General features: G+C 39.7%; 1 protein-coding gene across 8 annotated transcripts in view; it reads right to left on the bottom strand.

The window, feature by feature from the left end:
* The window catches only part of LOC126236763 (UPF0488 protein CG14286-like), a 718,241-nt gene that overhangs the window by 331,609 nt on the left and 362,274 nt on the right, over positions 1-24,358 (bottom strand). For 3 of the 8 annotated variants that reach the window (XM_049946320.1, XM_049946319.1, XM_049946317.1), the window contains exons 2-3: positions 20,817-20,991; positions 12,928-13,062 (exon numbers count right to left, since the gene is read on the bottom strand). The exons of 2 other annotated variants lie outside the window; for them this stretch is intronic. In XM_049946320.1, coding sequence (XP_049802277.1) covers positions 12,928-13,062; positions 20,817-20,991 — 310 coding nt within the window. Of the gene's footprint in view, positions 1-8,815; positions 9,097-12,927; positions 13,063-20,816; positions 20,992-24,358 lie in introns of those variants that run through there. 3 more of the 8 variants (XM_049946323.1, XM_049946321.1, XM_049946318.1) reach the window with 3 other exon arrangements.

Raw genomic sequence — 24,358 nt, 5'->3', positions numbered from 1 at the left:
AATTTCAGTTCTTTTAAGATCTGGCAGTCACATTAGTCATACATCAAAAGTGAGGCCCTAATATTACACCTTTTTCTCAAAAATGAGAACAGTGCTTCCAGTTTTAAAGTGGATAAATTAAAAAGCAAGCGAGAGCAATTAACATCAACACAGTATTCTCCCACGAGAACTTAATACCTATAGTATTTGCCCAGTCCTCCAATTATCTGTCAAATGCAATTGTCAAGTAGCTGTTCCAAGGTTGGAGTGTGCATAAAAGATGGTGAAGCCCTCCATGAATAATAAACATTGTATGAAAATCCTTACTGTGGACGTAATACTGCTGATCATAATGGCAAATGCCATTATACTTAAAACTCACCCTTGAAGGCCACCATTTTCCTGCTTAAAACGGAGAGAGGGTACATTCTCAACTCAGTACCAAAAAAATGTTTTTTGTACTAAGAACTGTACGAAAATGGGGAGACACCACAGAATACCAACTTGTAGAGTTGCAACAAAATATTATGCCTCCAGGTAGTATCATAGGTCTTTTCCAAATAGAGCATATCGACATGTTGCTTATGTAGGAAAGCTACCCGAATCATTGTTTGGAGCAGAGTCACACTGAAAGCAAAGTGGTAGTGATGTGGCTTTGAAAATCCATGCTAGGCACTGACTGACCATGTGCTCCAGTGTCTTACCTATGCGACTCATGAAACTAACACTACAACAATGCTCATAAACAGCTAACTGGCTGTAAAGCATCCAGCCAGCCTCTCCGGACAGCCACATGTTGGCTTCCTTTCAGGATCTGCCCTATTTGGCAGATGGATCCCTGTAGGCTAGTGGTCACTAATACGAAGGCTGTCACTCACCTCCCACAGAATATTGTCTGCAAGGGCAAGTGAGTTGAAGGAGAGATCTATGGCAAAAGATAGACCTGTAGCAGTGATTCACTGAGTAGCTTTACCCCTGTTTTTCAGCGTAATGCTTTCAGTTTGTGTGAAATTCTTATTCACTAAAGCCCTGATGCAAGTGCTGTTGGTTCCAAATAGGATGCTTTGTGCATTAAAATCTTCTAAGAGAAGAAAAGGAAGGGGCAATTCAGCAAAGAGTTATTTGAGGATCTCACCATCAATGGGTTCATGGAGAGGCAGGTACATAGAGTACACCGTGACAGTAACAAGAGCCTTTATCCTGACGTCCATTGTTTGTAGCATTGTGGTTAAGGGCACAGGCGAGGAGTGGAATGTGCCCTTTATGAACACTCCTAGCCCACCTTTCACCTTGTCACCAATAAGGACATCTTTCCTGTGGAGTACAGGAACATCACTATTTTTAAAACCAGTCTCTCTAATGTAGAAGCAAAAAGGTCTGTCCTGTATGGGTAGTCTCAATTCCTCCAAATGGGTCTTGTATCCATTCATATTGCACTTAAGTATGGAAGCCATTCTAACTTAAGTATGGTTTTAATTTGGCCCTATCTTTGTTATGGCCATGAGGCACCGGTAGAGCAAAGGGGAGTGGAGAGGCTGCCTGGATCTGGTGACATGACATCCAACTCAAATGATATCTGACAGGGCTCAGGACAGCTTTTGACCTGAATGACCCGTCCCTTTCCTTACCCTTTTACCTTCAAAGTTGGTGGGGAAAGTGAAAGTTGAAAAGCACTCTGTCTTTGCAAATGCCTTCTCCACAAACGTTGTTGAAGCGATGCTTTGTGATTTTGTCGTGGCTGCCTGGCTTGCTGTATCTTTATTCCATTTGCTTTCACAGGTGCAAGTCCTGATGGTGAGTAATATTTCACTGAGAGTTGCATTGTTAGCTGCAAGAAGCAAAAGAATGCTTTGTTGGTGCTGCACATTTTAGCACTTTTGACCAAGATAAACTAACACAGCAGTGTTGTTCTTCAGCATGTCAGTGTAGAAGTGTACACAGAATCAGCTAAATGAAAAATCCACGCAATATGCACATTTGTTTATATATAAAAGCTGGCTCTGCAATTACCCTTTGCGTGACACCGCCTGTACGAGAACTATTCCAATTTGAAATTCTAGATTCTGTTATTTTACTGTTCACGTAACTTTTGCACAGTCTTTCACTGACTGTATCAATATCCGTTTGTACTGTGATATATTGTGAAATTTCAAACATTTGCAAGTGCTGCAATAAACTCTTACTGTTATTCTCAATTATAGGCTTAAACTTAATTGTGCTCTCTTAAATTTTTTGAGAACAGCATGCCTATCCTTGTTCAAAACAATTGTTCTCTAATTTCAATAAACAATTATGTGAGAAATAGGTTATTTCCCAAAATTTTTGGTTGCTTACAAAACTTTACTTTCGTAAGTTACCAGTACGAGTGTTTTGCTTATGTAATGTATTTCGTAGCAAATCAGCATTTGTGGTTCACAGTTCTGCCAAAGAATACATAACCCCTGAAATTCATTGTATATCAATGCAAATATATGTGTTTTTGAGAATTTCTGGAAACTACCATTGTCCTTTGCATAATCTACAAACAATCTGTAGTAAAATGGGCGTTTGTGATTTAATTCTGTAGCAGATATTCTCACTAACATATTGTGTTACATCTAGTTTTCTCTTAAAGAGGTGTAGCCCCATATATTACCTGCATTTATCATAAATTAAACCTGTATTCAAGTTTTCAAACAAACATAATTAACCTCAACAAGTTTTAGGAAACTAGTAATTTTTACCACAGGTTTTTGTATTGCCTTAACAGAAATCTGGTTTGTGTATTTGCTTCAATTCCTCTACAGAACAAGCAACTTTTTAGCTCAACAGATTAAGAGCTAATCAGCTGGCTTAATTTAAAGTTATTTTTTTCACTTCCTTGTAATACATTGCAACAGCCAAAATGCAGTCCCACTGTGAATGCTGTTCTCAAACACAGGATGAGTTGGGTGATGTTTGTATGCAGCTTGGAAATTTCCCTGACTACTGTCAAACAATTGGCAGCTACTGTGAATCTGTGGGTTGGAAGAGAGCTCTCTAGAGTTATATATTTGTGATACCTGCACAAGAGGTGCCTCAAGTACTACTCGCCCCTGTGGATCCTGTCTACTCTGCAGAAAACACAGGATTGTCATTACTCATCCACTTGACTGCGAGTGGCATGTCAATGATAGCTCCCGCACAGGGTGAGCGGGGACCAAGGACGACTCGGGGCATTGTACTGATCCCACCAACCAACAAGTTTGAGGTGCTGTCTCTCACTGAAACTGAAACTGTACAATGGAACTCGCTTCATCAGTTCTGGGGAAACCCGTTTTGTCTGGTGTCAGGAGGAAGCATCACCAAAGGGTAGGGAGGAAGGGGCGGGGGTGTCTGTTAATCGTCAGAAGTTCAATTGTATGGCAAATCATGGTACCCTTGAGGGAGATGGCAGCAAGGGACAGGAAGTGATACCAGGTGCACTCACTCAGTGTGTGTGCTGTGTATGTCTGGGGGCCTCATTCAACATGTTGAAGAGGCTATTCCAGCAGCTACTGAGAGAACAGGGTTCAACCAACTGCAGATTGTGGCATATGATGGAATAAATTATGCCTGTTGTCTGGGCTCCAAAGTCGTACTTGGGTCATTCCAGTGATTGGCAGAGGAGGTTGAGATGACCAGCCTTGTGCATGGAGTTTCAACAAAGCTCACAATTTGCATCATTGTCCCCAGAACTGATCTTGGCTCTTTGGTTCTCAGTTGAATGGAAGGACTGAAACAAGGACTTCCAAGGTTCTGTGACAAGCTCGGCTGTGACTTCTTGGACTTCCGCCACAGGGTTGACAACTGTAGGGTCCCCCCCCTACATACGAAGGGTGTGCACTACACATCAGAGGTTGCTACTCAGGTAGCTGACTGTATGTAGCATACGCACAACGGTTTTTTAGATTAGGTGACTCTCCATCCAATCAAGATAACAACAGCTTTAGGAAACTGGGTGGTCTTTGTGTAAGATCAAAATAAATGCCTTCAACAGGTGAGAGCATTAAAATCCTAATGATAAACTGCCGAAGCATTTGCAACTAAGTACCAGTGTTTTAATCGCTTCTGAAAAGCAATGAAGCTCACATAATACTAAATGATTAATGGAAAATCTCATATAAAGATGTGAAGCAAATACTAACAAAGAGATAGAGGGACTGGCCAGTACTTACCTCAGCTCAGTACAGCCGATAGATACACAAAACAGAACAGAACAGAAAATTTACGTATCCTAGCTTTCGGAACTTTGTTCCTTCGTCAGGGAGGAGAGGGGAGGGGGGGGGGGGCGGAAGTGGATTCAGTTACTCACAACCCATGTTATGGAGCAACAGGGGAAAGGTAAACAGGGAGGGTAGCAAAGATGGAGGCATGGGTGTCAGAGGGAAGCCAAAGATATTCTACTGTAAGTACTGTGCCAGCTTCAAACCAAAGAGGATGCATACAGAAGTAAATAGGTATATAGTATAAAGATAAACACAACTATGTAGGATGTGCAGTGAAGGCATGTCAGCTGATAAATGACATGTGTTGTTTCACATGTTGACCTACCTTGAATTACATTGGTATGATGACAACTAAACTAGCTGAGCGCATGAATGGGCACAGATGAACTGTCCGCCTAGGAGATGTCCAGTACCCAGTAGCAGAGTATGCCCTCCAGCATAATTCTCGGGACCTAGGAACCAGCTACACCGTACGTGCCATTTGGCTTCTCTCACCCAACACCAGTCCCTCGGAACTGCAGAGATTGGAACTTGCACTCCAACTTATCCTTTCATCCCGCCATCCCCCTAGACTGAACCTACGTTAACCAACCTCACTCCCATTTACTCTTCAGTCTTCTCTTCTTTCCCTTTCCTCTTTAGCCATTCACGCTTCTTTTCATCCTACATAGTTGTGTTTATCTTTATACTATATACCTCTTTACTTCTGTACGCATCCTCTTTGCTTTGAAGCTGGCACAGTACTTACAGTAGAATATCTTTGGCTTCCCTCTGACACCTATGCGTCAATCTTTGCTACCCTCCCTGTTTACTTTTCCCCTGTTGCTTCATAACCTGGGTTATGAGTAACTGAATCCACTTTCCCTTCTACCCCATTTTTCCCCACTCTCCTCCCTGACGAAAGAACAAAGTTCTGAAAGCTAGGATACGTAAATTTTTTGTTCTGCTTTGTGTATCTATCGCCTGCACTGAGCTGAGGTAAGTACTGGCCAGCCCCTCTATCTCTTTGTTCATATAATACCAAGTACAGAAAGCTGGTTGAAACCTGAAACTGATAGCAGTGGAATTTTTGGGGAAAATTTAAGTGTATGTCAAAAGGGTATGCAAATGGGAAATGGAGGTAGTGCATTAGTAGACAAGAAACTCAAATCCACCAAGATAAAAATTGAAGCTGCATGTGAGATTGATGGGGCAAGGCTAAGTATCAGGGATGGCCACAAAATAATAATTGGATCCTTCTGTCACCTGCCATGACTCGTCTCTTGATGTAACTGAAAACATTAGGGAAAACCTTAGTTCACTTGTACAAAAAAGTTCACCAACCATACTGTAATCATCAGTGGAAACTTTCATCATTGGTGGAAACTTCAATCATCCAGAAATTAATCTAGAAAATAATTGTTTTGTTAGTGATGGGCATGATAAGACATCCTGTGGAACATTACTAAATGTCTTCTCTGCAAATTATCTAGAACAGATAGTTAGGAACCCCACTCATGATGGAAACATATTGGATTTATTGGCACCAAATAGACATGACCTCTTTGAGGATGTCCACATCAAAAATGATATCAGTGACCATGACATGGTTGTGCAACAATGATTACCAAAGTACAACTGAAACAAGCACAAAGATATGTGTGTTCAGTAAAGTAGATTTTAAAAAATCAGTAGTGTCACATCTTCATGTGGAACTTGAAACTTTTAGCACAGGGCAGGAGCATGTAAAGGAACTATGGCTCAAATTTAAAAGAATAGTTGACCAGGCACTGGATAGATGTGTGCCCAGTAGAACAGTCCATAGCAGAAGGGAATCACAACATACAGTCACTATAAAGAAACTTTAAGGAAACAGAGATTACTGCATAACAGGTGTAAAACAAATTGCAGTGCTATAAATAGACAGATGTCAATGAAACGTGTGTGGCTGCCAAGAGGGTAGTGCGTGATGCCTTCGATAATTACCGTAGCACAATATTGTCAAATTATCTTTCACTGAACCCAAGGAAATTCTGTCATGTGTAAAGACTGTTAGTGTCCAGTCCCTAGTGAACAATACAGGAACAGAATCATTGTACTATTGAAAAGATAGATGAATGAATGAATGAAGTATTAGTGTACGTGGTGTTGAGAAACAGCTGAAATCATTAAAACTGAACAAAGTTCCAGGGCCTTATGGAATCCCTTTCAGATTCTATACTGAATTTGTGGCTGACTTACCTCCTTTTCTAACTGGAATCTATTGTAATTCCCTTGAACAAAAGACAAAACCGAATTCTTGGGAAAAGAAGCACAGGTCACACCCATCTACAAGAAGGACAATAGAAGTGATTCACAAAACAACCATACAATATCCTTGACATCGATTTGTTCTAGAATGTTAGAACATATTCTGAGCTCGACCATAATTAGGTATCTTGAACAGAATGCTCTCCTAACGCCAACCGGCATGGATTCCAAAAACATCGATCATGTGAAACACAACTCGCACTTTTCCCATGTGACATACTGAAAGCTTTCGATCAAGGCAGTCAGGTAGATGCAGTATTTCTTGATTTCTGAAAAGCATTTGACTCAATAACACACCTATGTTTGTTGTCAAAAGTTTGATCATGTCGGATATCAAGTGAAATTTGTGACTGGATTTGAGGATTTTTTGGTAGGGAGGATGCAGCACATTATCTTGGATGGAGTGTCATTGTCAGCTGTAGAAGTAGCTATGGTTGTGCTCCAGGGAAGTGTGTTGGGACCCTTGCTGTTCATGTAGTATATTAGTGACCTGGTAGACAATATTAACAGTAACATCAGGCTTTTTGCAGACGATGCAGTTATCTATAATGAAAGACTAACTGAAAGAAGCTGCATAAATATGCAGTCACATCTTCACAAGATTACAAAGTGATGCAAAGATTGGCACCTTGCTTCAAGTATTCGGAAATGTGAAATTGTGCACTTCACAAAATGAAAAAACATAATATCCTATGACTACAACATCAATGAGTCACTGTTGGAATCGGCCAACTCATACAAATACCTTGGCGTAACACTGTGTAGGGATATTAAATAGGATTATCACATAGGCTCCGTTGTGAGTGAAGTCGGTAGTAGACTAATTTACTGGTAGAATATTGGGGAAGTGCAACCAGTCTATGAAGGAGACTGCTTACAAATCACTCGTGCGACCAATCCCAGAATATTGCTCAAGTGCGTGGGACCCATACCAAATAGGACTAACCGGGAATATTGAATGTATACACAGAAGGGCAGTTCAAATGCTCACAGGTTTTTTTAAACTGTGAGGGAGTGTCACAGAGATACTGAAGAAATTGAACTGGAAGACTCTTGAAGGCACACATCAACTATCGTTTCAAGTTAAATGGTGACTCTAGGAACATCCTAAAATCTCCTACATATCGCTCACATAGTGATCTTATGGATAAGATTAGAATAATTACTAACACACAGTGGCATTCAATCAATCATTCTTCCCACGCTCCATACATGAATGGAATGGGAAGAAACCCTAATAACTGGTAAAATGGGATGAACCCTCTGCCAAGCATCTCATGGCGGTCTGCAGAGTATAGATGTAATGTAGAACATCTAAGCATCTACGCTGCGGACAGGTTTCTTTACCAGAAACATAACAAGGGGCAAAGGCAGGATTTCATCGCCTTATATTTGTTTTTGGGTTCTGTGTAAGGGATCTGCTTTGAAACTTTTATTCTATGATTTTTTTTCTTTCTTCAGTGGATACCAGGCAGTCTCGTCTCTAGACCCAGTGGCTACCAGAACAGCTGATGTTGATTGCTGGAGACAGGCAGTCAGTGCCAGACTCATGGGCTGCTGTTCCAAATTTTCCGCATGTCACTTCATCTATGCTACTTAATGTTATATAGCAAAATTGTTAGCATTTGTAACACCTAAAAGAGTTAGGCATCTAAGCTCAGCCCAAAGACGGAGGAACCCTTTCATGATATACTCACGTATTGATGAATTAAAGATCATAATGAAAGCTGAGGCTTATCAGTCTCTCCATTATGCCTTCGTATTTCCTCTAGATCAAACAAAAAGAAACACATTCTGATTTATAACTTCTTGAGCTCCATTACTAAATACAGCCAGATTATCAGGACAACTAGCCTCTGTCTGTCTTTTAGAATAGTGGGTGTTGTTATTCCCAGATGACACACCTATTCTGCAAGAAGAAATTTGATGTTGCTGAAGCATGCCCACAGCTTATGGTTACAGGAGGCTGGTGGCATCAATACTCTCCAAATTCAGGAAACCTGTACCTAGTCGACAAAGACTGAGCTCCCTGCAGTATCCACCATTTGGCATCATCCAAGGAGCATGTGAGGCTTACTGAATGCCACAGATGCTGCGAGCATTACCACCCCTCCCCTCCCCTCCCCAGTGCAAAAGTCTAACATTGCCATTTGAGTGATACATTTGAAACAGTTTTTACTTTTCTTTAATAAATGTCTCTGCATGTTTTAAAAAGGTGTTAATAAAATGACATATTTCTTTACCGACACATACATTTGTCAAAACATAAATTTCCATAGAAAATTTATTTACAGAATTGGAAGTCCAATAAACAAAGGAAATTTCAAATAAAATGTGTATTTATGTATGGAATATTGTTGATGACATCACAAAATTCTACATAAACCTGTCATTCAAAGTTGAATCTGAAACAACTGCCATTTAATGCTTCATATAATTTTTTTTCTGTCTTCAGAGGTTTCAGTACATTTTGTCTCATCACAGTTGTCCATCTCTTCTTCTTTAGCATTTGTTGTTGTACTGCTGGCCAATGAAGAACATTTTTTGAAAAAATGAGACTTTTTGTCTGGTTCTACGGCAGCCAATCTCAGCTGTGTTTTTGCTGAAATATACAACAAAACTAAGATCAGCAATAACTACCAAAGTTTTCAAAATAAGATCTGGATAACAATTTACAACCTTGAAACATCTGGTATACGTATCTGCAATTAGAAAACATGCAGGAGCAACATTAATGGGTACAGCTGGAGCAACTGAAGACCCTAATAAACAGTGGAGTTGTTATCACACAGTTCACATCAAATTGCTAACTGACGAATTGGAACAATACAGTGGGAACCTGTTCCAATATATAGTGTGACATTTCTGTAGATTGTACTCTACAGCCTCCCTCCCTCTTGTGTCTTTTTTTTACTTCCATGGGATTTGGGGGTGGGGATACAGAATGTGCACACCCATGTGTGCATTTGGAAGACGTTAAAACATAACAAATACAAAGAAAGATTGCAAGTAAATGTAAACAGAAAAGAAAGGAAAATAATAGATCATAATTCTGGTTGGATGGAAAGAAATGACAGTGATAGGCTGAATATCAGCACTTTGTATGTGGAATGATACTTACAAAATAAGAGCCAATGTATTATGAAATATGCAAGCAGTGGACCGCAGTTGGAGACTCAACAGATTGCCAAGGAATAAAGATATAAACTGGCCCACATGACTTGAGTAAGTGTTGAAGTTCGGTATTTTCTTTCTACATGATATAGAGGCAAACCACTCAGAACTGACACATGTGACAGAGAAAGACTTGGTAGACACAAGAAACCTACAAGAAATGATTGACTTCAAAGCATTTCTGTTTCTTTTATATGAGCTGCTGTATACTTTGTGTACAGAAAGAAAACGAAACCAAGGTAGAAGATATGGCATGATTTCAAAAAGTAATTGCCATGACTACTAATACATCTACCCCACTGTGACACAAGACAGTCAATGCCTTCATGGAAAAATGTTTACAGTTGCTTATTGTACCCTGGCGTGCACCTCTTCATCCGAAGCAAATTGACAGCCACAAATGTCTTTTCTCAGGGCTCCAAAATACTGAAATTGCATGGGCAGAGAACAGGATTCTACGGAGGACGCGTAAGGACTTCCCAGCATAAATTTTGCAGTGTAGTCGAAACAACCTCAGCAAATGTGGACAGACCCACAGAAGTTTCACTGGGAAGCCCTTACACATCCCGCATACAGTTCCGATTTCTCCCCATGCAATTTCCACATTTTTGGAGACCTGAAGAAATAGATTCATGGCCATCAATAAGCCAGATGATGAAGTGAATGCCTGGGTACAATCATGGTTCTGTAGGCAGCTTTAAACATTTTTCCATGAAGACATTGACCATCTTGTGTCACACTGGGGTAAATGTATTAACAGTTATGGTGTTTACTTTTGAAATAATAAATAGTTTACTTACTTTTTTCCATCTGTCTTGACTTCATCTGACTGCCTCTTACATATGAGGACGATGGTTGTAACGATACCTCATATTAACATAATTTGTTGCCCGAGTAATCATCAATTCCTTAATATCATTTTTAGCAGACTGAAGTGTCAAAATGAAACTACTCAACTAGTGTAGAAACATACACGTCAAAAACTGAAATATATGCATTGTAACTGAGATTAAGAATAGTCTTCAGAAATATGAATTGTCATTAGCATGCAACCTCATGTTTTTATGAATGAGTGTTTCAAATTTCATTATTTTATTTTTCCTACTATGGTGTGGTACTACCTAATGTATTTATCTAATGACACTAGATTAGCTTACATAACAGAAAGTATAAAAAGGTTTTCTATGTTATAACGCAGAGGGCAAAACCTTAAATGTATGAGGGGAGTCCAATAAGCACTGCAACACTTTTTCTGAGAACAGTTTGGTTTTATTCAGGATTCCAATACACCATATTACTCCCCACTCTTTTGGCTACAAAATCTTATTTTTCAACATAATCTCTGTTCAATGTGAGGGCCTTGCACCACCTTACTGGCAGGGCCTGCATGCCTGCACGATACCCTTCTACTGGTCGATACCTGAACCAAAGTCTTGCTACATCATTAACCTCCCCATCACCCACATACTACTTCCAACAGAGTAAATCCATCATTAGGCCAAACAGATGGAAGTCTGAAGGTGCTGCAAGATCCGGGCTGTAGGGTGCACGAGGAAGAACAGTCCAATGAAGTTGTGTGAGCACCTCTCAACTGCGCAACCTTGTGTGAAGCCTTGCATTGTCATGGAGTAGTTCATTTGCATTTTTATGGCAACAAACACACTGAACTCATTTCTTCAATTACTCGAGAGTAGCACAACACATTTCAGAGATGATTGTTGCAACCTGAGGGAGGACATCAGACAGAATAAAGCCTCCAGAGTCCCAGAAGATGGTCACCATGACTTTACCGGCTCAGGATGCAGTTTTGAACATTTTCTTCGGAGGAGAGGTGGTGTGTCACCAGTACACGGATTGCAGTTCTGTTTCTGGTTCGAAGGGATGAACCAATATTTCACTGCCTGTGACAATGTTCAAACAAAAAGGGTCATGATCAGCCTCAAAACGTGCAAGCAGTTCCACATAGATGGTCTTTTGTTGCTCTTTAAGGCTTTCTGTTAGGTGTCGAGGACCCAGCCAGGTACACACCTTTGAACACCCCAACTGACGGACAAGTGTGTCAGCACTACCAACAGAAATGCCCAGCTGAGCATGTGATCCATCGATTATCTTGAATGAGAGTGTCTGCACATTCCAACATTACATAAGTCACAGCTGTGTGTGGTCAGCTGGCACACAGGAGATCTGACAGGTTTGTGTGACCTTGTTGCAATGATGAGACACACAATGCACAATGACTCAAGAAGGTTTTGTTTACTGCCAGGTCTCCTTAAACACTCTGCAGGTACCTATGAATATTTTCGATGCTCTGGTTTTCTGCCAAAAGAAACTCAATGATAGCTTTCTGCTTGAATGCAACTCCATTACAGATGCCATCTTGAAGGCTAGTACTGCACTGCCACCTATAAGTCATGAAACTATAGGTGCTGAAGTGGCAATTCCCCAAAATGCCCAACAAAAAATTTCGCGTTTTTTCAACCACAATTGGGCCAGGAAAGAAAAGTGTTCATTACTTACTGAATGCCCCTCTTATATATGTCTCTAAATTGGGGGCTGAGTTACCTTCTCCAACATATTTCGCCTTGCCTGCTCCGCCCCAGGAAGAAACTAAAAGTTTCAAAAGCAGGATAGTGTCATGTACTTTTAAGTTTGACTGTTGGCAGTACCAAATATTTTGCCCCTGAAGCAATTCTGTCTTATTATTTGCACCTACTATGCTGTCATGTCCTTTCTAGGTATTACATTAATCTGATGGTTTCAAAGAACTTTAAAATATAGCACAACAGAAAGAAAGAGGTAACAATTTCTAAAGCATGCAGTACAATTTGCAAATTTTTTTTTCTCAAATGAGTTATTACGGTACTCATATTTAACATCCACTAAACAAATATTTTTGTCAATTACAATTTACACTGCTAATTCTACACAGTCTTTCATTTTACAATCCTTTCTGGCTGCAATCATAATTTTCAGAAGTCACCTTCTATCAGCCATTTATACTATATCAATTTTGCAGTTTCCCTTCACAGCAACTTGAAATTTTTGTATTTTCTCAAGTTCTACATTTCTTCTTAGGCCAATTTTTTGATAATCATCAAATTCAAATAAATCATTTATCTAAAGAATTCTTGAGTTTCCAATTCCTGGTTCTACCATAACACAACTTCTGCTACAAAGACAGACAACCACTTCACTTCACACAAGATTAGTGGTGTAAGCACTAATTAAAGTATATATCTAATTTTAAAAGCTATCATACTCTTGTTAAATTGCTTTTCCTCCTCCGACATTTTGACTCTGTAGTCACCAAATGTTGTCCTCATAACTTGGCGTTTTTTTATTAAAGGTGCAGTTTTGCTCTTTAGTACATTCAATGCGCGACTGGCATCTTGAGCTGGAACAAAAGTAATTTAGTTGTACTACCATAAAGCTACGCAACGTATGCGAGCTGCAAGCAACACTAAAGATTTATATATAATACTGTGATCACAGACACCTCTGCAGTCTTATGCAACACAAAAAGCAATTGGTTCTCAGCACACAAAACTTAAAATTTCCAAATTTGTGCCCTAACTGAACTCAAAAAGAGACTTCCTGCTTTTCATAAAAGTTGCTTTAACCATTAGTTTAACTGAGCATGACTCCACACCTGGCTCAAAAATTAATTGTTGCTGATGTTTCCAGCTACAATTTCTAAGCATTCTACCAAAGGTCCTACAACAGGTTACATGGAAATAACACCACTGGTGGAACGGAGTTGAGCAGGACTGTAATTTATTCAGCCACGAGGGATGAATAGCGCAAAGGAGATGAAATCAACGAAGATGTAATGATATGAAATATGTGACCACTGATAACTGTTGCTGTGTGTCTATGCAGTACAAGCAGTCTTAACAATTAACCATAAATTGACATTTTTAAGCAAGAAGACTAATTCAATAATCTTACAAAATAAACGGGGAATGAGGAGAAGTGAAGCAGTGAAGCAATGCAAGGAGAACAAACCACAAAAACATAACAAGCACATCATGGCTACTCGTCATTACGAATTTCATCCAAAGTTACAGTATGCGCACAGTTTGGCCAGAAATAAAAGTGAGAGAAGTGGAAGCTCCAGATGGCTGTGTGTTTAGAATAAAATAGCAGTTTTTGTTGCAGGTTGGGCAAGGCATGAGCCATTTACATTGGAGTAGTTTCCAGGGAGCAGTTGGTGCATCAGAAAGAGTATGGAATGGTAATCTGATGGTTGTATCCCTCTGCAGAAACATTTTTTTCCTTTTTATTTTTCAATTTTTACATTACTTACACTGAAAATAAACTGAATTAATGCTCAATATATTATATCTATTAATATGTTCACAACAGGCATTAAAAGAACAGGAAAATTTAGGTTTGCAAATAAATTTCCAGGAAGGGATTGAGAGGTGTACACGAGAAAGTTGTATACAAAATTAGATACTTGCACTATTTTACTGTTGTGATTTATGCATGTTGGTATGATATTCATAGTAAAAACAGGGGAAGAAATAATTTTCTCAGCACCTTACACATGTTATAATTACACCTAGTTCTTTTATAAGTACATAATTGTTTTAAAGTTTCTACAGAAAAATAAACTTGATTTACATTTATAATAGGTACTCTCTCAATGCACTGTTTGGCAGTGAACCATGTGTAACACATCATTTCACCAAATATCGGCAAGGATAGCTGATGTACAATGGAATGTACAGCCTCATGGGGATGCGATTTCTTTTTCTCTCTCAATGAGATAAGAGCAGTTTTGAAACTTTTCTATCAAATTCTTTGCATGACAATAACAAGAAACATCATAAGGTTGCACTAGCAGAATGTATCTGGAGAGTGGGGGATCATTTTAATACTGGACAATGGCAATCCTTCACCATCTTAAATATCTAATCCCATGATTGTGGATTTGTTTGTTTTTGCCAAGAGTAAATTAATAGAGGAAATTCGCTCCCCTGCGTGTAAGAGTTCATTACATCAGTCAAAAGCTTTTTCTTTAAGACTGCTCTAAGTTTCCCAGATTGTGATAAGTAATGATGATAGTCCCATACTTTGCCACATAATCATTCACCATTGTTTGAATCTTCAGTCTAAAGGGCCAATACTCTCTTATTGGCATATGTAGACTGTTGGCAATAATTTTCCAGAAGGGTTACAGCATACTGCACTTTATACAAGTGGCTTACTTTGTTCATATACCGTCATTTCACAAGAACTACTTTTTCCTCTCAATGGTCCAGGATTTGGTTATATGTCAATTGCTACTGGCAACCTGCAATACAAATGTGAATATTTTGTTGTATGTGAGGTTAAAAAGAGTATTTCAACTGATGTCAATGAATGAGGATTCTCCACTTGCCTGTCTGATCGATGTTGATAACAAAATTCTTGTCATAACGGGGAGGGGGGGGGGGGGGTAAGAGCCCGAGCCCCACTCAAAACTTCTCTTCCCAGCAAGAGTTTCCTCTAGAGTGGCAGTCTCTCTTAAATTTCCAAATTTCTGTTTGATGAATCTTATGCTTTTGTTTGACCTCTCTGATCATGTTTCTGAGGTTTTGAATTCCAAATCTAGAAACTCACTCACAGCAGCAAGTGCCCATTGTTGCAAGTTTCTTGTGGTGACTTGTTGGTTACAACTCTGCACTTCTACAAAGTTATCATATGTCCAGGTAACAACAGTGTTACATTTATCCTTTCAGGTTACATGATTTATAATGTGTTCTTCCCAAATTTTCAAATCTTGTGTATCTTCAACTGATGTTGTCCTTTCGCTTTTACATTCTCCAAATTTTGGGTGGGTTTTTGCAAGATTTTGTGACTGAATGGAACGAAATCTAGATTTTCTCATTTTTTTCCATCAGCGAGTCTTTTATACACACTTACAGCTATAGTTTAAGTGAAGTGACTCCGACAGAGGAATAATCCCTGTTCTCTTCTTTGGACCTGGAACCATTACTGGAGCCAACCGAAATGATCAGCTCTTCAATTTGTTCTTCCAGCAGTCCATCATGAATCCATGTCTCCTCAACATACCTTCCTGGTATGGCTGACTACCCGAGACCACAAAACGTAATCAGTTTTTGTGGTTTCATTTCAATTATTTAACTTGCTGATATTCTAGGAGATGATTGAGGTGTGAAGCTCCTGGTTTCAATTCTACATAATGTCAGGCTATTTGGACAAGTTTGCCAAAAAATAACAGTCAAAACACACAAAATACTTTTAAAATAGGTTTAGTGCCCAAAACCTGATGTAAGGCTGATGCTAGACTGGCATGTACTAACTGCTGCCACGACTACTGTCACTAACGGTGTTATAAGATCGAACAATTACAGAAGCTTTCTACATATTGTTTAAATCGAGCATAACTGAACTTAAAATTTAAATTTATACACTTTCATAAAACTGGTTAAAGATTTTAGCTTTACCAATCATGACAATATCTATGATACACTTACTAGTAGAAAAATCTGTTTTCATATTAAAATTTCATGAAACAAGCATCGTTAATAATGCCTTAATCTTTTCCGTTAATTGCTTTTCAATTACAGTACAACTTTTGTTCCTAACATGAATCCTGCAGTCAGCTCTATCATAATTACTATTACTCTTCACTGTATTAATCCCACAAAGAATAATTTCAGCCTTCATGTTTACATTATGTTTAACATATTTTTGGATTGCAATACAATCTTCTTATAAATAGGTTGTAACTGAATATCACTGGTTTCATTTCATCATAAGTTAACACGTTTTCGTACATACATTAAGCTAGCAATGTTACAATTTAAACTTCTGCATGCCCTTTGCATAAACAACACAGCATGATGGTATAGCAATTTCCGATATGTGTGGAATTGTATTCTTCATTTAACACTGTCTTATTCTGCTACATTACAACTAGTCCTGTAGGATAACATCTGCAATGGTTTCTTTTATCAGCTTTCAACCTCACTGAGCATAAGCTGCTTCTTGTTTCTTGCCCCATTATCTTTGACCTCGACCCTTTTATGCTCAATTACAAATTCCATTAACTCTACCTTATTCATTCCAGGTTCTATTTTATTCAATACAACAATTCTTTGTACTCAAAGTAAAATATCCACTTCCCTCGACTGTACTGTTAGAGCTCCCTTTATCACAAGAGAGTGGTATGGCACATTGTCCATCACTACTGTCAAAACCACAGGAATATTTTGCCACAGAACACTAGAAAACCAGTCCATGAAAATTATAGCATTCATTTCCTCACAACAGTCACTTTGCTTCCTGAAGTGGACCAGTAATAAACAGAGCCAGTGTAAAGCACCATTAACCTGTCACCTTCTCCTAATGGTGCTTTCGTCATTACTTGTCCTGTGTGGTCCATCCACCCCTTGGTCAACATGAGACAAGCGTAAACCCATGTCTCATCCAACCACACCATGTCTTCGAATGAAATGCTCCTTGTGGCATGCAGATATTGGTACCTCGAGACCAGAATATCATTTCTCTCAATGATAAACAACTGAGACAAAAACTTTTCATGCAGTAAATTACGCTTGTGAAAACAATCCTGAAATGATGACCTACTCCTATTGAATAGCTCCACTCCTTTGGTGTTGAGAAGAAGTTTATTTAAAGAGGGTTATTCCTAATTCCACAAAATTTCACGATTGTAGCCTGATAACATTAACTTCATGCCATGATACTTCAGCTGACAATCACTCAATCATCTTCAGTTGAGTGTTCTGCTGGAGATCGTTAGTTCACATCACTACTTTTATACCAAAAATAGGTGTGAAGATGCATATGCAAAGACAGCCACTATATGAGTGACCTCTGTCAAGTTACTCTCCTTCTTCAAATATTGCTCCATCTATGGCGTGCAGGCCACGAGAGTATTAAATTTATGATGGAGTGGAGAAGGGTGGCTGTCTGCCATTTCTGGACATCTTGGAACCGGATCTAAAAGCACAACAGGATGGGGAGGGGGGGAGAAAGTAACTTGCAGTCACATGGGGGGTGGGGAGAAAGTAACTTGCAGTCACATAAGGGGGGGGGGGTGCCTACCATAAGGGGAGACTCTCCTCCCCCCCCCCCCCCCCAGCCCTGAAGTGGAGGACTGCTATAGTTTAGTGTAAAATCTGCTCTCCGTCAGAAAATTTAACACTTTGGTAGAGGCCATCTCATCATCCACAAGGATCGCAGATAGTGAGATAAACAGGCCTACACCTTGCCACAGACCAGCCAGCAGGTCACACTCAACAAGCATACAGCATGCACGCAACCTATCCGTCCTAGTACTACTAACTTGAGTATCAAACAATGAAAACAAATAGAAAAAGCTATTTATATGATTCACTAGTCTCCTGGTGCTTCCCCAATGTAGACTGGCAGCTGACTGGTTGTGATCAATGGTTATTGGCCATCTAACATGAATGACTACAGCACTATAGACCATGTGAGTGTAAACTTCATCTTTACAAAAATGTCTGGCAGATTTGCTGTTGAAACGTTGATGTCATCTGTAAACATGGTATATTTGCACTCAACACTATTCACAGCAGCAGGCAGATCATTATTAAAAATTAGAAACAAAGGACCCAATCCTGTGAGATTCCTTTACCAATAACACCGCAGTCTGAGACGACAGGTGGTCCTGATTCGTAATCCACAACTTCCATAATTACTTTCTGTTTCCTGTTAGATTTTGGCAGGTTACCTAATGAGCCCCTGATACAATACTGCTGGGCTTACTCTGATAGTAGCTGGTGAGCCACTCAACTGAAGGTATTGTAGTCAGATCACAGAAGACAGCCACTGGTGAACTGTCCTCCTTTATTGACTAAAATATCTTCAAAAATTTGAAGACTTACTGTTCAGTCAATGCTTTTTTTTAACCACATTGTTTTCTATACAAAATACTACGGCTTGTTCAGTCAATGCCTTTTTTTAAACCAAATTGTTCTTTATATAAAACACTTAAGTGTTCAAGGTTTTTGACAATCCTTGCATTCAACCATCTGTCAAATACTATTGAAGACACTAAGATGTGAAATCAAACTGTAATTGTTCATCTCTGAAGCACCCTCTTTTTTAAAAAAATAAAAAACGGTTTAAAAAAGGGAATAAACCTCAGTAGATTGCCAAGTCAATGAAGTGGCTCAGTATTAACATATTTGCTAGAGTATTGTTTCAGTTGCTTGCTTGAGGTATTGTCCAAGCTAGATTAAGGATAATTTTTTAATGACACAATGGTATTCTTAAGTTCTCTGGTTCTTATACATTGTCCAGTCACAATATGACCAGCTGTCGAAAGCTAGAATAATCATCTTTCACAGTGCATACTGCTCTGTGACATGCAGGAAGAGAGTCAGTGAGGTTCTGGGAGGTGCAATAAGGATGTGGAGCCATGTCAACTCCAGCGCCATGGCCAGCTATGCACGATTTCTCAGTTGGGGATCCATGGTATGAACAGCCTGATTGAGATGGTCCCACAGATTCTCGATTGGGTTTAAATGCGGTGAGTTTGTTGGCCAGGGAGTATAAAACTCATCCTGGTGCTGTCCAAACCATGCACATAAGTTGTGGGCTGTGTCAAACTGCATTGTTCTGCTTGTAGATACCAAGGACAAAGAAACTGCATGTAGGGGTGGGCATGTGCCCAAGGATAGATGCATACTTCTGTTGATGCACTGTGCCTTACAGAATGATGAGATCACCCAGGGAATGCCATGAAAACATTCCCCAGATCATAACACTCCCTCCTCTGGCTTGGGCCCTTCCGACGATTGTTGCAGAATATTTGTTTTCATATGTTTCATGCCATACATGCCAACAGTCAGCTGTCTGACAGAGCACAAAACATTATTCATCTGAAAAGGCTGCCTGTCACCACTCAGTGGACCAGTGGATGTACAGTTGTGGTACTGGCATGCAAATTCAAGCCTTCGTCACTGATGAACAGCATTCAGCATAAGTGGATGAACCTGGTGCCTGCTGTGGAGGCACATACCCAGTAATGTCCACTGAATGATTTTTAAGTATAAACTGTTGGTAACCACTTGTTTCATCTGGTTGGTCAGTTGCTCAACAACCACATGTCTAATCGCTTGCAGACATCTCTGCAGCCGTCATTCAACCTTGCACCACAGTTACTCAGTGCCAGTTTTGGATAGTGCCATTTTTCCATGCACAGTACACTTTAACCATGGTAGCAAGCAACAGTCTACAAACTTAGCCGTTTCGGAAATGCTTCCACCCTAGGTCCAAAGGCCAATGATCATGCTACACCGAATTTCAGATAAATCGCTCCTTTTTGCATTACAAAAACTGCACTTTTTCTTACCCTCCCCCCCCCCTTTCCTGACATGCTTTATATACCCTCCACTGCTAGCACTGCCAATTGCCATCTATGTGTGGTTATTGCACATTGACTTTAAACTGAGGTGATGGTCACATTAATGTAGAAAATAACATCATTTCAGCGCAGTGTTTAGATCTTGCTATTTGTTAAAATTGACCGCCTCACAAAGATTTGACTTACAACCTGTGTGTTCAGTGACACTTAGGAAGTGTTCATTGAAGATCCTGGGGGGGGAGGGGGGGGTTATCACTAATTATATATTGTTGTGGTTAATGACGATGTAGGAAGCCTTTAGGGGAGCAACACCTGTCTCACTTTTTATAACATTCCACATACCTTTGACGTTGTTAGTTGAATTATTGGTTATGCCCAACACATAGGGTTGGAAAGGTGACATGCCTTGAGAGTTAGTGAAGACAACAGATGTCAATAAAAATGAATGTTACCGAATCAGAGTGCTCTGTGGCATAGTCCAAAGTCTATGTTCAATCCATTTCACACACTTCTTGTTATAAAGGACAGACTACAAGGTAACTATAAAAGCTGTAATACATCATAGACAATAATATGACAAATATTTTGATAGATAACCTATTATGTTCATATATCATACATCAACTATGGGGAAGGAAGGGCGCAGCTACTCAATTTTTACCACATCTTTAACCATTCCTATATAACCTTCACACGGCTTTTTAATTTTTTTATTCTCTTATGTTCACAGAATGAGTGTTAACACCCCCCCCCCCTCTCTCTCTCTCTCTCTCTCTTACCTTGCCTTGGAGTCATTTTATCTGTATGAAGCACTGCCTCCAACTGGCGAATACACCAGTACAATTCTAACTGAAACTGCTGTGTCTGTTCACTGCTATCTTCTGCACTTGCAGCAATTTGGTCATTACCATTATGGATTGGTTTTGACCCATTTTTACCCTTGGAAGTATGACCCTATGAAAAAGACAGATCACATTTATTTATTTATCAAATAACACTTTATCATACACCCTATAAACATTCTCTCATACTGCAATGCCTATCACACAAGGATGTAGCTATACATACGTAAACAACAGTGTGTTAGTGTGTTATGTGAAGCATTTCCTCCAAATTTCCTTGTGACAGTTTATTGATGGTCACCATAAAATCCAACTGGACAAGTTGGTGCCTAATGATTAAATTTCATTAATAACACTTAAGATCAAATTCAACTAGATGTCTTCACATTTTCTTTCTTTCTTAATTCACTCCTGGTGAATACCGAAGCAGTTCCACTGTGCTGTCTCACAGTTGTCAACATTCTAATAACACACACACACACACACACACACACACACACACACACACACACACACACACACACACACACACACACACACACACGCGCGTATGTACTGGTGGTCAGTTTCTTGACACACACAGTACACAGCACTGTCCATTCAAAGTCGTTTGAAAATAAATAAATCAAAATTATAAGAATATGCCTGCCAGTTGAAGTGTCACTTCATGTAATGGCTAACATAGACATGGACCGAGGGATGACAGGGATAAGTCATCACCCCAGCATTTGCTGTGCAGGGCACCCTCTTGTCCTGGAAATGAGAAATCATTTCCAAAGGCAGGAGAACCAGCTGATTTACAATGGCATAGGACATGGAAGGCAAGGGGAAACCACCATATTAAAGAAGTACGGTTATCCCAAGCATCAGCAGTAAACCATGCCAGTATCTTCCGTAAAATTTTCTGGAGATAAAATAGTCCCCCCGTCAGATCTCCGGGTGGGGACTGTAAAAGATACAGACAAGGCGAAGAAAAAGAATCCCAATTTTAACATAGCAACTTGGAACATGAGAACGCTGCTCCAGTGTAGCAAATAAGAAAATCTAAAACTTGAAATGGAACGATTGGAAATCGATATCCTAGGCATATCGGAGATGAGATGGTCCCAACCAGGTGATTTCTGGTCTGAAGAATACAGTCATTCACATTGGAACCGACCAAAATAGACCGGGAATGGGAGGAGTTGGAATAATTTTGAGGAAAAACTATGGCTCACGTGTCAAGGGATATGTGCAATACAACTCTTGAATAATGCTAGTCAAACTTGAAACTAAACCAAAGGACACCCTGATAATACAAATATACATGCCAACATCCAAAGAAGTAGATGCAGTCATTGACGAAATATATGAAGAAATAAGTAATGCAATGAGAAATGTTAAGGGAGATGAGCATGACTGCCACTGGGGACTGGAATGCAATTGTGGGTGAAGAACCGGAGGAAGGAATTGTTGGCAAATATGGACTTTGACGAAGAAATGAAAGAGGAGATCGACTAATCGAGTTCTGCTCGAGGCACCAATTAGTTGTTGAAAACACACTTTTCCAACATCACAAACAAAGAAGATACACATGGAAGGCCCCTGGAAACCTGAGGAGACAACAGATTGATTACATTCTGGTGAAGGCACATTTTAGGAACCAGGTAAAAGATTGCAGGAGCTATCCATCTGCAGACATAGGCAGTGACCATAACCTGGCCCTCATGAAAAGTTCACTCAAATTTAAATGTTTGAAGAAGAAGCCAGTAAAACTTAAATGGGAACTAGAAAAACTGAAAACTGAGAGACTGGCAAAGCACTATGCTATTGAATGGATTACAACAGATATTATTGAGCCATTAGAAAACATGAGATTATACAAAAAAAGGCACCTGTTGAAAAAAAATGCACCTGTTGAACAAGGAAAAGCTGCATACAGAAGACTACGGAATTTAGTCAATAGGTAATCTAGGAAGGCAAAAGAAAATTTTCTTGAGGAAATATGCAGGGAAGTCTAAAAAAATATGCAGAACAGAAGAAATGATTTAGCCTACAGAACAGCAAATAAATTTTGTAACAAATTTTAAACAACACTCTCAGCTACATTAGAAAATAAAGAGGGGAAAATGCTGTTTGGTGAAGAGATGGAAAGAATACACAAAGGAGTTGTAGGCCAGAACACCTCTTTCGGAAAAAGTAATACAAAGAGAAGAGCAAGTAGACGAAGATGACAAGGGAGATGACATCCACATCTACATCCATACTCCGCAAGCCACCTGACAGTGTGTGGCGGAGGGTACCTTGAGTACCTCTATCGGTTCTCCCTTCTATTCCAGTCTCGTATTGTTCGTGGAAAGAAGGATTGTCGGTATGCCTCTGTGTGGGCTCTAATCTCTCTGATTTTATCCTCATAGTCTCTTCGCGAGATATACGTAGGAGGGAGCAATACACTGCTTGACTCTTCGGTGAAGGTATGTTCTCGAAACTTCAACAAAAGCCCGTACCGAGCTACTGAGCGTCTCTCCTGCAGAGTCTTCCACTGGAGTTTACCTATCATCTCCGTAACGCTTCTGCGATTACTAAATGATCCTCTATCGAAGCGCGCTGCAAAAATAATTTGACAAAGCTCTAGAAGAACCACATGACAACAAACCAATGGGTATTGAAGATATCCCTGCAGAACTAATAAAGAATGCTGATGACAGCATGAAAATGATACTCCTTAAACTTTTAGGTCCATCTATAACACAGGAGAGATACCGACAGACTTCCAGAAATGCATCATTGTTCCTATAGCAAAGAAGGCAGCAGCTACAAAATGTGAACAGTACTGAACTTTAATATCACATGCTTGTGAAACTTGACAATGGGAAGAGAAGAGAGAAGATGGCTAAAGGCCCGGGAGATGTGGTACTATGGTATAGAAGGATGATGATGATGATCAGACAAAGTAACACATGAAGAAGTGCTTAGAAGAGTCTAGGAAACCAGATTTCGGTGGAGGCACATCCAAACAAGAAGAGACAAACTTGTAGGGCACATCCTACAACACAATAACATCGTTGGAATAATAGCAGAAGGAGCTATTGAGGGAAGGAATCAGCGGGAACGACCAAGGATATCATACATGCAACAGATCATGAATGACACTGAATGTAACACATACGTGGAAATGAAGAGGAAGGCAGACAAAAGAGAGGAATGGTGCTCTGCTGCAAACCAAACTCAGGCTTGAACACTAAAAGAAGAAAGATGCAGCCTGTCAGTTCTCATCAACAAATGTCTTTACATAAATATTATACAACTTTCTCAGCGATCACATTACGGATATTAACATTCTGGGGTTCAAATTCACAGAACGCATACAGCTAACCCAGCTGCCTGCGCCACACTATACGGGAACACTGAGTAGTCACAGTGGAAGCCAGTACAATGTTGCCTGGGTCCATTAACTGAAACGTTTCAACTACATTGTGATGTTTAGTACTAAAACACTC

Source organism: Schistocerca nitens, chromosome 2 (assembly GCF_023898315.1).
Source record: "Schistocerca nitens isolate TAMUIC-IGC-003100 chromosome 2, iqSchNite1.1, whole genome shotgun sequence".
Lineage (NCBI taxonomy): Eukaryota > Metazoa > Arthropoda > Insecta > Orthoptera > Acrididae > Schistocerca > Schistocerca nitens.
This window is presented reverse-complemented; position numbering and strand designations above follow the sequence as displayed.